Source organism: Daldinia caldariorum (assembly GCF_022478825.1).
Source record: "Daldinia caldariorum strain CBS 122874 unplaced genomic scaffold F4812scaffold_4, whole genome shotgun sequence".
Lineage (NCBI taxonomy): Eukaryota > Fungi > Ascomycota > Sordariomycetes > Xylariales > Hypoxylaceae > Daldinia > Daldinia caldariorum.
In genome coordinates, this window is record NW_025953040.1 from 954795 (window position 1) to 970944 (window position 16150).

Sequence of the window (16150 nt, forward strand, 5' to 3'; positions counted from 1 at the left end):
TTAAAAAAAAAAGAAAAGATCGGTGTGCATGAGCATCCCTTCTGGGTAAGACCATCCGCGGTATCATCTGGTACCTTAAGTGGTAGTGTTGGTAGGACCCTGTCACGAGGATGAAGAAAGCGGGCGGGTGAGATGCGCTAAATACTCATATAGCCTGGTATACTCATACCATGGTGCTGGCCGATCTTTAATGCGATCTGTAATACGATCTCTAGATGCGTCTATTTGTGCTCAACGCCTTGGCTTACGATAAAGCGTTATGAAATAATCACGCTGGCCACGGCGCTCAGATTACATTCCCTAGCTCATTAAGTATGGTACATTCTATGTGTACGGCTTATCCTCGTCTGCTGCCGAACGGCCGAGAATTTGGTAAAGATTGATCGATTCCGTACCTCGTACTTGTGCTAGGGAAACTTATTAAAGGTATCCTTCAACATCAGTCTAGGCCACGACGTCAAACTGACCAATCGGGAGAGTGTCAGTCTAAAAGACGCCTGTGTGCATGGTGCATGATCGTCTGGACGAAAGTAGAAATCGACTTACTGGTTGCATTCCCCTTTATGCAACCTCTGGCTCGATACCCGACGAGGGTGGAATGCGCTTAGCAACAGATCGGACGCGTTACGCTGCCCTCTTAAGCCTGTATACGACATACTGTACTTTGTATAATTCTTTAGTCTTTTTTCCACGTTGGTGGAGCGCTTGCACAAAGTTTCGGCTGAACCGTCTTCATGGATCTTCCTGTATAAATTGCTCGTTCCCGTCTGTCATGTTGGAGGCTGAGACCAATAACCTGTTTCTCGTGACATGGATAAAAAAAGCCAAGGCGTGTTTGTGGAGGAGGGTAGGGCATAGGAGGATGCCCCCCATACACTACGTAGGAATGTATCTTTTCTGCAAGGTACAGTACCGACGGGAACGCGTGACGCCCTCTCATGGTCCACGATTCAGGGGTAGCGGCGCTAGTGCCAAATACAACCCTACCTCGCAAGGGGGCTGCTTTGGACTTATGTGAGTTGCAGTCTATGCATCTCAACCCGCGCGAGGCACTGTTTCTTAACCGTGAGGATTAGATTATTCTTACGATCCGGGTTGTTTCGTTTGGACCGATACACTGCCTACCTGATAGGTTAAGTAAGAAAGACACATGGTAATACGGTTGGTTTCTGCAAACAATAGTTTCTGTGGTGAGGCTTCACCTTCTTTTACACCTGCACGGCTGACCCTTTGGGGTTTAGGGGTCGAGATCTACCGCGTTTCTCGGCTGTAAGTGTCTCAAGTCGCCTAAGCCTATCCTCGCGGAAGCTTGGCGGGCCCAAAGTTCTTTCTAGCCAGGACGCGAGGGATTCGTAAGGGATCATTATCCTATGACCTAACTTGACTTACTATGTACTTGACCTCTTTTAGCGGTAAGGGAAACTAGCCCCGTTGGAGACGGAGCGCATCCGGGATCAAGGAAAACTGTTAAGCCGGCTTATCACGGCCGACCCCAATAAGCAGCGTTGTAAAATAGATCAAATTGTGATATTTTTAATGAGCACAAAGACCACAACTGTGTCTTATCGAAATGGTTGTCTTGAATTATATTTCAACTTTACGTTCGTTCGTTTTCAAACTTAAGCGCGAGCGATTGAAATCCGGACTGTTGACGCGGTGCTATTTGCCATGGGGAAATCTCTCCAACGAGAGGACAATCGCGGACCACAGAGGAATAGACGAATGGGAGAAAAGTGCGTTCTACACAGTGCGTAAATAGTACCAGTACGTGAAGTTGACTGCATGCTACTGCAGGAACACGACGGATGGTCACGCAGTCCCGCCGTGCTACTGGCTCACCAATGCAGGCACTGATATCCACACAGTCCCAAATTCGTATGATCTTTTGGAAGAAAAAAAGGAAAAAAAAGAAAGAAGAAGGAAGAAACGCCACCATGGGCGTTGCATAGTAGCTATGCTATGTGATGCATTTCTCTTCTATTCTGATGACGCGCCGGCGGGGAAAGTCGTGGACCACTCCGTAGTCAAGCCACTTGGTTCCTTAAGAGAGGGGCCGCGGGCTGTTCGGACGCGGTCAACCGCGTGAGTGTCTTAAACTGTTAGAAAAAAGTATGCAGGGGTAAGATCAACTAGTAGCGCTAGATATTAGATCCTGCTAGGTTCAGGGTCGGTAATCGAGTAGTGTAGACCCCAAACTTATGGACTGTATATTCTTGGCTGGATTTTGTTAAAGACAAGAATAGCCACCAATGCGTAGCTCTTACGAATGCTGAGCGGCGAGGCGTCGAGTTTATCATTCCATTGGGCATGCGCCAGGCGTTTGCGCTGGTCGGTTAGATGGTCAGATCAGTGTCAGGTCTGACGATTAACAGATGTGTTCTTGGCTCTCAACCCCCTTTTCTTGCATAGTACATAGTAGTATTACCCATCGTAGAGAAACCGTACCAGCGCGGGCCCTCTCATTGGCTCCCAGACATACGCCGTCAAACAAACCCCCACCATCGCTGGGATAGATAGGATAGATCGTCGCCCAGGTTGTTCAAAACAGGACACTTTAGCAGTGCGTTCAACTTCCAACCTGAAGCAGTCGGGCGGCACTTTTTCCTATAGTGTAAGCTTCATCCCATTATACGCGGCCTACTATTTACTAGTTATTCACGTGAGGCTGTACGTGGGTCGAGGTCAAGTATTCCCCTTCCCGACTGACCAGTAATAGAACTCTTAAGAAACTCTACAACAAAATGCCCTATTGACCGGACCGAATTGGAGACCATCGATTTGGGGGCCAAAGTTCCCACGTTGGACAAGCAACTCGGGGAACTGTCGTACGAGTCCCGTGTTGTCGGCTTGGATATTCGACCCGGGTTTTGTTGCACGAGGACAATCGATCAGCCAACTTACTTACCTAGTAGCACAGCCCATTTTAACACCGCCCGTCGCATTCATACTATAACAGGCTGGAAAAGCTGTAGCCATATAATGGTTCTTGAATTTCACCGAGATTTTAGATGAAGGAAGATGAAGTAAGAAGCAACACGTTCTGGTGTCTAGTACGCTTATATTCCGTATGTGCATACCTAGGAGGTAGGTATCGTATTCGAAACGCCTTCCCGCATATACTGTGATCAATAGGGAAACCAAAGTGGCGGCGCACGTCAGCATGGCAGCATGGATGTCCAAGCTCTTTTAGCCGTTAGCGTACTTATTATAGTCCGCCAGTCAAAGAGTTTCTCTTCCTCGTCTTATGCGTAACCTAGTAGGGGCTCCACTACCCTGTCTGGCCTATCCAGGATGCCTGTAATCCTTCGATCCCGAAAAAAGGGAAGGATACCTAAAGTTAAGAGTGACATAAGGCGTGCATATAAAAGTGTTTGAGGATATATCTGGGTTTGAGGGCGTAGTAGCTTGCGATGCTCAACTACATTAGACGAACAATTAGCAACCAAATGAAGCAGTGCTTAACTCCTTGGTAACTGTTTAGATAGATTTTGTCATACATACCTGTCATGCAGTTGAAGTCATCGTCAGGGGTTAGTCCCACAAACGTGTTACCGGACTTTCAGGGCCTTTTCAGTCGTTGCGCTCCATTTAACATCTACACTACCTACCTAAGTCCACTTTACTGGAGGGTTTCCGATCGTCCAACTCCTAAAAAAAAAGTCCAGCTACTTACCTATCTGTTCCTCCTGATCAGGAAAAAAAAAATAAGAAACAAAAAAACACATGTTCTTATATAGAGGGGTAGCGGGAATCAGCATCAGTGTTAGATCTGGTACAGGTATGCCCATAGTTCTAATATTAGGTATTCCCGACCGATTGATAAGTTGTATCTTGCGCTGAATGTTAACGAAGCGGCTGTTTCTCCCCCAATTCTGCGCGGGTAACGGAAAGACGGTGTACACTTTGCGAGAATTAGGTATGGGAATGAGAAGAAAATGGGAGAAAATGTGTGTGCGCGCGTTTGTGTATGTGTGTGGAAGGAACCGACGGGTTCAGTTAGTTCAAGACGTAAAGTCTCCATAGCATCCCGTCTGATAGGTTGTTTGAACCTTGATCTGTAACTGCGTAAATGCGCTTAGGTGCATTCCATTCCATACTGTATTGGGTCAAGTCGGGCTAACCAAGCGTCACGTATTAGGAAACAAGCCCACTTGCCCAACCTAAGCATGCTCCCGCGAAACCGCATCGTACCTCCACTGCCTCCACCACTTCGGATGTACAGTATATGCACAGTGGCTACCGTTACATTTGTACCTTGCAGTAGTCGTCCCACCTAGATTTTTTTTTTTTTTTTCTTTTCTTTTCTTTTCTCTAGAACTAGGTACCTCCGGTTGGTACCTGTACGGTCTACCCTCCCCCCCAAGCCCGCCCCCTCAAGCACCTGGGTCGTACCTTACTAGCCAGGCTGATCCCCGTCGCTTTGCTGCAGGTCCTAGTTCTCAAAGTACCACATAGCACCAGATACTAGTGATTGTTACTTTGGGTGGTTGATGTGCTGCGTTCGCCCTTAACAGCTTTTTTTTTTTTGGGCGGTCCTCCTTTTTTCCCTTTTCCCCTCCTCCCTTTTTTTGCTGTCTTCTCTCCATCTTCTTCTTCTTCCCTGTATCGTCACCGTTGTCGTTGTCGACGAATCTTCCGCCTTTTCTCCCCTCCCCCTATTCATTATTTCCTTTTTTTTCTTCGAACCCACGCTCTCTTTCGTCTTAGCCATTACGGACACCGTCACTCCTTTCGGGTCCATTTCGTTCCTTAGGCTTAACTTTACAAAGTACTATCAAGATCATTACCCTAGTCACCTCGCTACCAACTATACAACCCAGTAGTAGTATTGTGCATCGACGGACCTGTATCAATTTGTCCCTGCGCTATAGCTATAGCTCCGTGCCAGACGTTCCTTATTAACTATTATCAACTTTTACATATTTCCAGACCTTGTTGGAATAATAACTTCGATCTACGAGCGTGCTCGTGATAAGCTATTCGATATCGCGTCTAAACACGATTTCGAGGTCGACCACACTTAACTTAAACTTATTCGCAACACTAACGCTCCTTTGAATAACTCGTCCGAAGATGGACAGTCCTATCAAATTAGAACAGCACGGTTCTGTGGCTCCAACTGTCGCAGCTCCGACTTATTCTACTCCAGAGGCTATGTCGACACCCGGCACCTCAATCGACGCGAAGAATAGCCAATCGCCCTCGCCCTCGTCGGCGCAAGCAGGCACCCAGTCCAATGCGAATTCGAGGCGGCCGCCTCGGAAGAGCACCCTGACGCAGCAGCAGAAGAATCAGAAGCGACAGCGCGCGACTCAGGATCAGCTCACGACCTTGGAGATGGAATTTAATAAGAATCCTACCCCGACTGCGAACGTTCGGGAGAGGATAGCCGAAGAAATTAACATGACTGAGAGGTCTGTTCAGATCTGGTTCCAGAACCGGTATGTATCAGCGCCATTTTTTTCTCTTTTTGTTGTTGAATTCTCACTTATCCCTCTATAGACGCGCCAAGATCAAGCTTTTGGCGAAGAAGAGCCTGGAGACAGGTGAAGATATTGACTCCATCCCCGAGTCGATGCGCGCGTACTTGGCCATGCAGGCCATGGAGTCTGGAAAGGGTCTCGGCAATCCTTACATGGGACGCACCGGCCTCCTCCCGTACGGATCGATGATGCTCGGCGGCGAGCAAGGTGGACAAGGGAAAGTCCGTAAGTCGCTTCGCAATCCCTACACATGAGCTTGGTTAACGCGATTGTAGTTATCCATCATCTGACTTGTCGGTCTTTGAGCATTGGAAAGTGGACACGTGTTGGCCAAAACACAATGGATTTAATCATCTTCTACTCTCCCGAGAAGTGCACAATGACTTACTACATCAACAACGACCAAGCAGGATACAAGATTGAATACAGTTTTAACGCAATCAAGAACATTTACCTCGAGAACCCAGAAGGCGATGCTACTAAGATGGGCGGAATCGTTATCGAACTCAACAGACCCCCTAGCTTTTTCATGGACTCGTCCCCCAACTCCAATGGCTTCTTCCAGGTTGACGACTTTACAGAGGATCGACAGGCGACGAATTGCCTCACTCACCATCTCGGTGGCAACCCTAAGGTTCTCAGCGGCCAACTAGCAAAACTCGCTTCTCTTGAGTCATTCACAAACCGACACAATCCTAATCCTTACGACATGAGCCATGTCATGTCTGTATCTGCCCCTGTATCTCCCACGAACCGCCCGTCATCGCAACCAAACTTCGGCCAGCCGCATGTCGGCATGTACCAAGAGTCGCAATGGGGAATTCACCCGATGCACGCCGGTATGCGTGGTCCAGGCCACAAACGGCAACGGAGTAGATCAGTTCCCACCGCAGTTGATTTTTCCATGTTTCAGAACCCGATGCCTTCGTTTTATATTCAACATCCAGGCGAGAATCAAGTTCCGCCGCACACTCCTAACCTCTATGCGCCCATTCCCCAGCAACCTAGTGGTCTTCATAATGTTAACCCTAATCTGCGCATCGATACTCAGGCTACCTACGGTATGGATCTGAGGCAGTATCCTCTGTCTGCCGCGACTACCGCTCCTTCGGAATACTCAAGCTCGAACTATTTCTCGCAGCCTCCTGAGAGCACGCCATTGCCAGCTTCGAGTTTCAATACCCCTTACAGCGGGGCATTCCTATCGCCGCTACCTCAGATTCCCCAGTCTGTCTCTCCGTTGTCCTATGCTAGTCACGGCGACCCTGCTATCGTCGAGCAATCGCCTCCCCTCTCCATGCTACCTCGGCCGTCGTCTGCCGACCTGTATGGTATGGGGGAATCTGCTATTTCGGATGACGGCCACAGCTTGAATGAGATGTATTCGAAGCATACCATCAACATTCCCATGCATCCTCATTCTCCTGGCTTTGTAGAACCTGGTCAACCTGATCTGGATATGAGCCAACTTGTGCAATTTGATACTGTCGATCCGTCAAGTCTTTCTCCCGAGAGCCTTTCTCACCATCAGTGACTTAGCTCATTAAGTCAATTTGGACGGTCTTAATGGTTGAGGTGTCCATCATGCGTGATTGATGCCTCTGGTCTAGTTTTACTCTCCTTGCGGCGTTGCGGAACTTTATACCTCTTGCGGTTCGGTGGTTTTTCATATTCCCATCTCGAAAGTACCCTTCTTCCATTAGTTCGGTGTGAGGCCTGATTCGATTCTTGTCCCATTTCATCCTTTTCGTCGGCCACAGAGCTCAGCATGACGATATATTGCTTCGGAATTTGATTATGCGTGTCTGGTACAAGCGGTCGTACCTTCTCTTTTATTTCACAGCTGCTTCGTTCCGGAAGGGAAATCTCGTTGCCTTCATCTCCAACCGGTCTTTTTCCCGCTTGGATTAATAACGGAATCTCGGATCTAATTCAACCTGTCCACAATCTGCTTTGAAATTTTACAGACTACTATTCTTTCGCATTTTATGCAACAAAAAAAACAAGCGATGTCTTTTCTGGCTGCAGGGCGAACAAAAGAGGATGAACATGGAAGAAGCCCAGGAGGCTTGGTTTCGCGGATAGTAATTTTTAAATGTCTGTTAGGGGTCAGCGGTTTGCTGGCCTGCTGGAAGAAGTTGTCGGTTGGTAGGTATGTACCAATTCCGAGTATAATGATGATTGATACCTCGGGTGCGGAATGTTGGGGTTGAAAATAGCCTGGGCGGGTAGTATATTAGATATCGACGGCTTAAAGTCTGCGGTGAAAGCCCTGGTGTCGTCGGATATTGATTACGCCATGTCAAGATGGATTGCTTGACTAGCCTTAGGAACTCGATGAAAATGAAGAGATTTCCTCTTTGCTGTATTTCCTTGTCACGACTTTATGGCGAGGGGTTAATACATCGGGATATAGATTAACATGAATTTAACTGCGTTCTTGAAACAACTTGAATCCCTCTTCGCTCTAAGTATGTGCACACCGTGACATGGCAAGCGTACAAATTGAGATTATCTTTGTAAATATGCCTACTTCTAATTATGTTTATCATGGCTCTTAGTATTTCCGTCTTGATGTTTGGGTTGCTGACAGATGCTTCGCCTTACATGAGCATCGTACTTTTTAGTTCTAGTAATCTTTTCTTTACAATTATTAAATAAGCCTATAATCTAGCAGTGCGGTGTACATCAGCATCTCCAATATAGCTTCGACTACTTACTTTCTCGCGGATGGTTTGCCTGGTCGGCAATTAGGTCCGAGGAAATTTCTGGAATAGAGGTCCGGAAACAACATTTATTTACCTCTTATTATCCAGGTCGCAGGTCAACCTAATGTCATCCCTGCCCATCAGCCCAACCTCTAACCCGAAATAGTAAAAAAAAAAACTTTTAGCGCACTTTGGGCTGAGCTTACCCTAGTTAACATAATATTCATATATTTCATGAATTTTTATAAAACTAATTAATTACTAATCAATTATTAATTAATTAGTAATTAATTTTTAAAATATTAAAGTTTAGTAATTAATATATGCTATAATTATAGCGTATATAATGGTTATTACATGCTGTAATTTCAGCGTATTTAACGAGTATTACAGCACGTTTCCAGCGATTAAGAGCCTCAAAGCTCACCCCAATGTTGAAATCTTGGCAGCCCCGATCGTTACCCAATTGGGTTAGAGGTTGGGCTGATGGGCAAGGATGACATTGGGTTGACCTGTAGACTCTTATTATCTTTGCGAATCTCTTCATTGTGGCTTGAGTGTCCCCACTTTCTCCGAATCATGCCGAGAACCCGAAGCGGTTGAACTACGAACTGGCGAAGGGATGTAAAAAAAAGCCGCAGGATTGACTTCTATCTCCGAATCCGTTCATATAAGCTTCCCATCACAATTATTCACTTTTACCTTAGTGGTCAATGTTTCACGACAGCTTTATGTGAGATCCTAATCGATCCAGCGAGACTCATCGCTACATAGTAGGGTTTATTGCATGTTACTAATAACAAACATCCCATATCATTCATTTTCGTAGACAAATTCAGGTATACGGCCGTTGGTGGCCTGTTGCGGATTGTATAGCAGGCTAATAACACACGATAAAATTATTTTAATAGGAAATGATGGATTGCTGTGCCGTAAGTAAGCCGTTTCTGTTTTTTTTTTTTTTTCGCTGCTTGAACGATGATGTCATCAGGATCTTAGTGCGTTTTTTTTTTCCCCTGAATAGAAAAAAAAAAAGATAATTCAAGGCTGGAATGATGTGGTATTATGGGGATTGTTCTACGTGTAAACGTGTTCATCGTCAACAAGTAAACAGCATATGCCTTCATCCGGGAGTTACCATAAATGTTCCCAGATAAGGATTACACGTCTTTTGATTAATAATGCCGTGCATATAGTTTAAGAATAATACGACGTAGAACCGTCTTGATATTTCTGTCTTACATGGCTGAAGGTTGAATCGGACTCGAGCTGGGCTTCAAGGTCGGTAATGATGCCGTACAGCCGTACGTCCATACGTCCGTATTGTACAATACATCTCTGTACATCATGGCGCAGTGGATTGCGTGCCTCGCGTACGTACCTAACATACCTACCTCACACTACAAAGAGGGGTAAATACGATGTGTCTTGGCTGTAGCTGTGTCCTGATATTTCGTTGACACTTTTGAACATGTCCAGCGGCGAAGGACCCAATACGCGGAAACTAGCTGGCTAGGTTAGGTAGTTTGTATCTTCTCCATCGGGCGTTTGATGATCGTCTATGAGTCGTCATCGCCGTGTCCTACAAAGTGCTGTTGGAGGTGGCGCAGTCGTTCACACGAACGTTTGTTTTGCTTACATGGTAGTGTGTATATCACATTGCATTATCTATCGACAACCTCAAAGTGTTATGATAACGAGTTGAAATCAGAGTGAGCTATGCGACTAAAGAACTCAAAAGAAAGTATTTATACCTCATATCAATTTTGCATGCTACTATATCCTCAACGGGCTGCCATGATTTTCTATAATACGTAATTGCAGGGCACCCCAATATTTATGGTTTTGTGACAAGGATATAACAAGTCCGCTTTAACCCCTAATGGGAATAGCTTTATAGAAGGACCGGGTTTTAATCTGGGTTGGGGCTTGTTTTTGACAGCTCGATCCTTTCCAACATGTTGCCGGCCTCCGTAATGCAAAGCGTGGACTGGGCTGGACCTTGTAAGTTGTAAGTAAGTAAAGGTTTTACAAAGATTACAAAAGTAACCAATAATAGTTGATCTTCAACCAAGAGGAGTGTAAGTGATTGCTCTTCGTCAATGCATATTGTATCGAGTATTATGTTGATCACTTCTTCCCCCGGTTCGGCCTCGGAGCCCGCGGATGAGGTGGGTACCTAACATACCTAAAATCTATAGGTAGCACACGTGGTAGTACCTGACTTACACGTAAAGTAGATGTATGTATTACCTAAATATAGGTAGTACAATAGGTACAATACAATACAACACAATACAATACCTATAAGAGGTACCTAACGCTAGATTCGTGGCTCCGCGTTCCTAGAGGCTTTCGTTAGACTTTGCGGCTATGCTATGGGGTATAATACAATTCATTATTCAACAACTTACAAGTGCGATCCAGGTATCAAACTGACAGATATAGCGGGCAAAGTAGCGTATGACACATCCCACTTTGTTTCCTTGTTTTAGTTCTGGTTTTACCTCTCACCCCATTCACTTCCCCAATTCCATTCGAAAAGCTGTTCCATTACTTCGTATTTCATATTACTTGTCCTGCGTCTGCATAATCGTCCAAGCGACCCTCAACCCCCCCCCCCTCCATTGCTTTATCTTAGGCAATTATAGAACCGCCGACTTGTTTCTTTTATCTGCGGCGCCTAGACGTTCGCCCACTTTCTTCTACCTTTCCATTTTGCCTATTCCTATGAAATCTACGACAGAACTGATAGGCCCTTTGTATATATCCGCCCAATTATAACTTGTGGATGAGTCCACGATCCGAGGGGCTAAGTCTTAGTTGGCTATATTGCTGTGGGACGAATCACCGCTGTTAAAAATCACCTGAATTGTATTGTACCTGGCAGGTCTGGGCATGCCTTGGCCTGTGGCTCGGATTGCATGATACGACTTGCCCGAGACCATGTCGAACTACAATGGCTCCTCCGACGATGCTGAGACGCCATCGCAGCGTTACTTTTCCCTACGTTCTAGCCTTAGGACCGAAAACTCTCGGGCCGTAGACGAGCGGCAAGCCCATAATAGCTGGCGACCGAGACGAACGAATACCGATAACTCGACAAGTCGTGTGCGATTTTCTGAGGATATCCCCGAAGACGAAGAGCGCCCTAGAATAGATGCTTCCATTCATCCTCCTCCCAACCTACAAATGGACCCCAACGACTCTTCCCAAACCCCTGCCTCGTCGAAATCGGCTGGTACCCGTGACGAAGGACGGCATGTGGATTATATTCTTGATTCCCCGGCGGAAAGAGAAAAGCGGAAAGGTTTGAAGGACAGCGACACGAGGAGTCAGGATGGTGGAGACGATATTAGCCACAATGCTTTTCAGCTCAACAATTATCGGGCCTGGGTTAATAGGCAACGAAAACGAGCGCGAGGACCGCGAGCCAAGTTTGAAAACTTCTTTAACAACCAATATCAAAAATGGATTATCGAGGGGCTCCTACGGCAGAAGCCTCTCCCACCGAGTCTAGATGGTCGCCATATACCGATTAGGGCCGGCGCTGCCCGCAAGGTGCCGTTGATTGACGAGCGAAGTGGTAGCCACTACGTTTCGAATTTCATCCGTTCTAGTCGGTATACCAAGTGGTCTTTCGTGCCGAAACAATTATATTTCCAGTTCAGCAAGCTAGCCAACTTTTATTTCTTGGTCATCGCTGTGTTGCAACTGATACCAGGTTTGAGTACGACGGGTTCGTATACTACCCTTATACCTTTACTCATTTTCGTCTCTATCAGCATGGCGAAGGAAGGGTTTGATGATTATAGGAGGTACGTATTGGATAAGACGGAGAACTTAGCCCCTGCGTGGGTCCTCGATCCCGATGGCACAGTCGAAAAGAAGTTGAGTAGGAACCGCTTGGTAAGCTTGATCAGAAAACGTAGTAAGGAACAAGAAGAAGAGGGAATGGCGGAATTGCAAGATATGGGCGAGGGTCGCGAAAAATCCCCGTGGGCTACTATTCAGTGGCAGGATATTCGAGTAGGTGATATTGTCCGGCTGCGACGAGACGATAGTGTACCTGCGGATATCATTATCCTTCACGCGACGGGGCATAATGGAGCGGCGTATATTGAAACCATGGCGCTTGACGGCGAGACGAACCTCAAGAGTAAACATGCCTGCTCGTTGCTTGCTCAGCAGTGCGACACAATTGAAAATTTGAAGAATTGTGAAGCTGAAGTCGTGTCCGAAGACCCAAATGCCGACCTTTATAATTTCGAGGGTCGTGTTACCGTCAACGGTGAAACTCGACCGCTCACGACCAACGATGTTGTATATCGAGGTTCGATTCTACGCAATACTGATGAAATGATCGGGTTGGTTATAAATACAGGAGAGGAATGCAAGATACGGATGAACGCGAACAAGGATGTCCGCGCAAAAGCCCCGAAGATGCAGGATTTACTTAATCGCATCGTGCTTCTTCTGGTTTTGGTCGTCCTAGCCCTTACTATTGGCTGTATGGGTGGCTACTATCTATGGCAAGACGACTACGAGCGTCATGCTCCGTATCTTCATGGTGCCGATGTGCCTTTTGAACAAATTTGGTTTGGTTTCATTATTGCTTTCAACACCCTCATCCCCCTATCCCTCTACGTAAGTCTTGAGATTATCAAAGTTGGGCAATTTTACCTGCTAGGCGACGTTGAGATGTACGATCCTGAAACTGATACGCCTATGGTTGTAAATACGACCACCATCTTGGAAAATCTCGGTCAGGTCAATTATATCTTTTCTGATAAGACTGGGACATTGACAGAAAACAAGATGCGGTTTCGGAAACTCAGCGTTGCAGGAACAGCTTGGTTGCATGATATGGACCTTAAGCGGGATCAGCAAGAGTACGAAACGAAAGTATCTCAGGGCAAGGTTAAGAGTCCCAACCAACATACCAAAGGCGAAACGGATACGAATGCGATTCCTAACAGGGATGAACGTATCGAGGCTCCGCTGATTAACAACCAGGACCCTTCTGGTTCCGCTTCGACGTCAAAAGATCAGGCAGGGAATTCTCCAATTCCAAAGACGGAAACCTTGCTCAGCTATATCCAACGGAACCCCAATACAAACTTTTCGAAGAAGGCCCGGCATTTTCTCCTTTGCGTGGCACTTTGCCACACATGCTTACCAGAAGTTAAAGAGGACGGTGAAATCGCTTTCCAAGCCGTTTCTCCCGATGAGCTTGCTTTAGTACAGGCGGCTCGGGATCTAGGTTACCTTCTCATTGATCGTGCAGCACACTCTATCAAGCTCCAATATCAGAACCCCGAGGGAGAGCTTCTTACCGAGACGTATGAGGTGCTGGATGTGATTGAATTTAGCAGCAAACGGAAGCGAATGTCGATCATCATACGCATGCCGGGCAACAAGATTTGTGTCTTCTGTAAAGGCGCCGATAACATCATCATCGATCGGCTGAGAAATGCGTTCCTGGCGAAACAAAAGGCGTCTGCTGTGGAGCGCCGGGCTAGTATACGGAAAAGTATGGAGGCCGAAAGGGCTATGAGCCGCTTAAGTGGGACGTATAGCCCTAGGAATAGCTTGAGTATAAATAAGCGCAACAGTATCTTTCGAAAGGGTAATAAACGCAAATCTGTTGAAGCTAGTCGCCGCTCAGCTGTTTCAGATGATTTTGACACATGGTATACGAGGCGTGAGACGTTGGAGCTGGAGGAAGCGCCGATCTATGATATGGATGCTGGTACTCCTCGCGCATCTATAGCTCTGTCCACTAGATTAGTTGCGGGGAGCAACGATGATTACGATGGAGTTGTCGACGAGTTTCTAGCCTCGGATGATGGCGCTATCTTTGAGCGATGTTTCCAGCATATAGGCGAATTCGCCTCGGAGGGTCTAAGGACGCTTCTCTTTGCCTATCGGTATATCAGCGATGGAGAGTATGAAGAGTGGAAGAATATCTACCGAGCCGCTGCCACGAGTCTAGTGGATAGACAAAAACGCATTGAGAGCGCCGCTGAACTCATCGAGAAGGATTTCAGTCTTGCTGGCGTTTCTGCCATCGAAGATAAACTGCAGCAAGGGGTCCCTGAAACGATCGAGAAGCTCCGTAGGGCAAACATCAAAGTTTGGATGCTGACTGGGGACAAACGCGAGACGGCGATCAATATTGCGCATTCTGCAACGCTGGCCAAGCCCTTTTCCGAAATTTATATCATCGATGCTACCGTGGGCAACTGGCAGGAGAAGATAACTTCGACGTTGGTTGATGTCGGTCGTGGCATGGTAGCTCATTCTGTATTAGTCGTGGATGGAAATACCCTTGGCAAGATTGAGAATGATGAAACATTGAAAATAATGTTTTACGATCTCGCTGTTCGGATGGATTCTGTTATTTGCTGCCGAGCCTCGCCGTCTCAAAAAGCCGGGCTGGTGCAATGCATTCGAGAAACAGTGCCGTCTTCGTTGACATTAGCGATAGGAGACGGATCAAACGACATTGCCATGATCCAAGCCTCTCATGTTGGCATAGGTATATCTGGTCGCGAAGGCCTCCAGGCCGCTCGCGTAGCTGATTATTCCATTGCCCAATTCAGATTTCTTCAAAGGCTTCTCCTCGTCCACGGTCGGTGGATGTATCTGCGCACGGCAAAATATATACTGGCAACGTTCTGGAAAGAGTTGGTATTCTACATTGTCCAGGCCCAATATCAGCACTGGAATGGTTATACAGGCACCTCGATCTATGAGTCGTGGAGTTTGACTGTGTTTAATGCACTCTTCACATCTCTACCTGTTATACTACTCGGTATGTTCGAGAAAGATCTCAAGGCCGAAACCCTACTTGCCGTTCCCGAGCTCTATTCGTTCGGTCAGCGGAGTGAAGCATTCAATTTTAAGGAGTACTTGGCGTGGATGTTTACTGGTGCAGTCGACACGGTCGTCATCTATATGATGGTCTGGGGTTACTTTAAGGATATTCTATTTACCGAGAATAACTCGCTTTTCCCGCTTGGACAGCTAGCCTTCACCGCCGCTGTAGTATTGATCAACATCAAAATCCTGTAAGTTGCTAGCCTTTCCCTTTATTTCTTTCTCTTCTGTCTTTGTTAGGTGGGTTTCATTTCTAATGAGTCGAGAACAGAATCTTGGAATGCCATTACAAGACGGTGATCACTTTTGTTGGATTTTTCCTTTCTGTTATAGGTTGGTTCGTTTGGAACTTCCTCATATCGGCCATCCATCCTTCGAAATTTGGTCCGTACGTTGTCCGAGGCGCCTTTGTGAATGAGTTCGGAAATAAATTGGGTTGGTGGACGGCGGCAGGTGCGGCGATAGTAGCCGTGGTTGCGTTCGAGCTGGGCCTTACAGCACTGCAACGGATTTACTTCCCGCGGGACCAGCATCTCTGGCAAGAGATCGAGCGTGAGGGAGGGGTTTCTGGGGTTTTGAAAGAGTACGCAGTTGAGGAGGGTCGCGCCGCGTCTCTTTCGGGAGACCTCGAAGGTCGAGACAGTAACATTGATGAGAATTCAGATCAGGGACGACCTCTAACTCCAATCGAGAGTGAAGGCTCACCGAACAGGAACAAACTCTATGGTTTATTTACGCCATCCAGCTCGGCCAAACGGGGCCAAAGATTCCCACGTGGCGCTGGCGAGCATGGACTGGCGATTCATAAAAAGAAACGAGTACAGACTGCATGATTAGAAACGACCTGTTAGGTATTATTTTCCTGCCCCGAAGGAGTGGCAGACAAGCGCTATAAGGCTGTTTTTTCTTGGATTGGGCTAGCTGGTGTTTCGGGCTAAAAAGGAAAGGGGTTTTTAGCATTACAGCGTACCTAAAGTATGGACTGCAAACGGGATCATGGGCCGGGATTTTGGCTTACACTTAGATACCCTTGGAAGCGATATGGGCACGGGCTACATGTATTAAATACACAGAAGA

At 46.7% G+C, this 16150-nt stretch overlaps 4 protein-coding genes across 4 annotated transcripts; 2 read left to right on the plus strand and 2 right to left on the minus strand.

Annotated features, from left to right (window-relative positions):
• Positions 1 to 1544: 1544 nt before the first annotated feature.
• Positions 1545 to 2033, minus strand: F4812DRAFT_420770 (uncharacterized protein). The gene is made up of 2 exons (XM_047933483.1): positions 1866 to 2033; positions 1545 to 1764 (listed from the first exon to the last, which is right to left on the minus strand). Exons 1-2 carry the CDS (start codon positions 1945 to 1947, stop codon positions 1598 to 1600), a joined length of 249 nt encoding a protein of 82 aa, XP_047792213.1. The 5' UTR covers positions 1948 to 2033; the 3' UTR covers positions 1545 to 1597.
• An 825-nt stretch (positions 2034 to 2858) lies between these two features.
• F4812DRAFT_420773 (uncharacterized protein) lies at positions 2859 to 3524 on the minus strand (the record flags this gene model as incomplete). The annotated part of the gene is made up of 2 exons (XM_047933484.1): positions 3502 to 3524; positions 2859 to 3418 (listed from the first exon to the last, which is right to left on the minus strand). A coding segment is annotated over exon 2 (257 nt), but the record flags the coding sequence as incomplete, so codon positions are not given.
• A 1383-nt stretch (positions 3525 to 4907) lies between these two features.
• Positions 4908 to 7032, plus strand: F4812DRAFT_306205 (homeobox-domain-containing protein). The gene is made up of 3 exons (XM_047931278.1): positions 4908 to 5441; positions 5503 to 5708; positions 5759 to 7032. The coding sequence occupies exons 1-3, from the start codon at positions 5074 to 5076 to the stop codon at positions 7015 to 7017; spliced, it is 1833 nt and encodes a 610-aa protein (XP_047792215.1). The 5' UTR covers positions 4908 to 5073; the 3' UTR covers positions 7018 to 7032.
• Positions 7033 to 11383: 4351 nt separating this feature from the next.
• F4812DRAFT_450291 (phospholipid-translocating P-type ATPase) lies at positions 11384 to 15906 on the plus strand (the record flags this gene model as incomplete). Its single annotated transcript, XM_047936077.1, has 2 exons — positions 11384 to 15264; positions 15345 to 15906. 2 exons carry the CDS (start codon positions 11384 to 11386, stop codon positions 15904 to 15906), a joined length of 4443 nt encoding a protein of 1480 aa, XP_047792216.1.
• Positions 15907 to 16150: the final 244 nt, after the last annotated feature.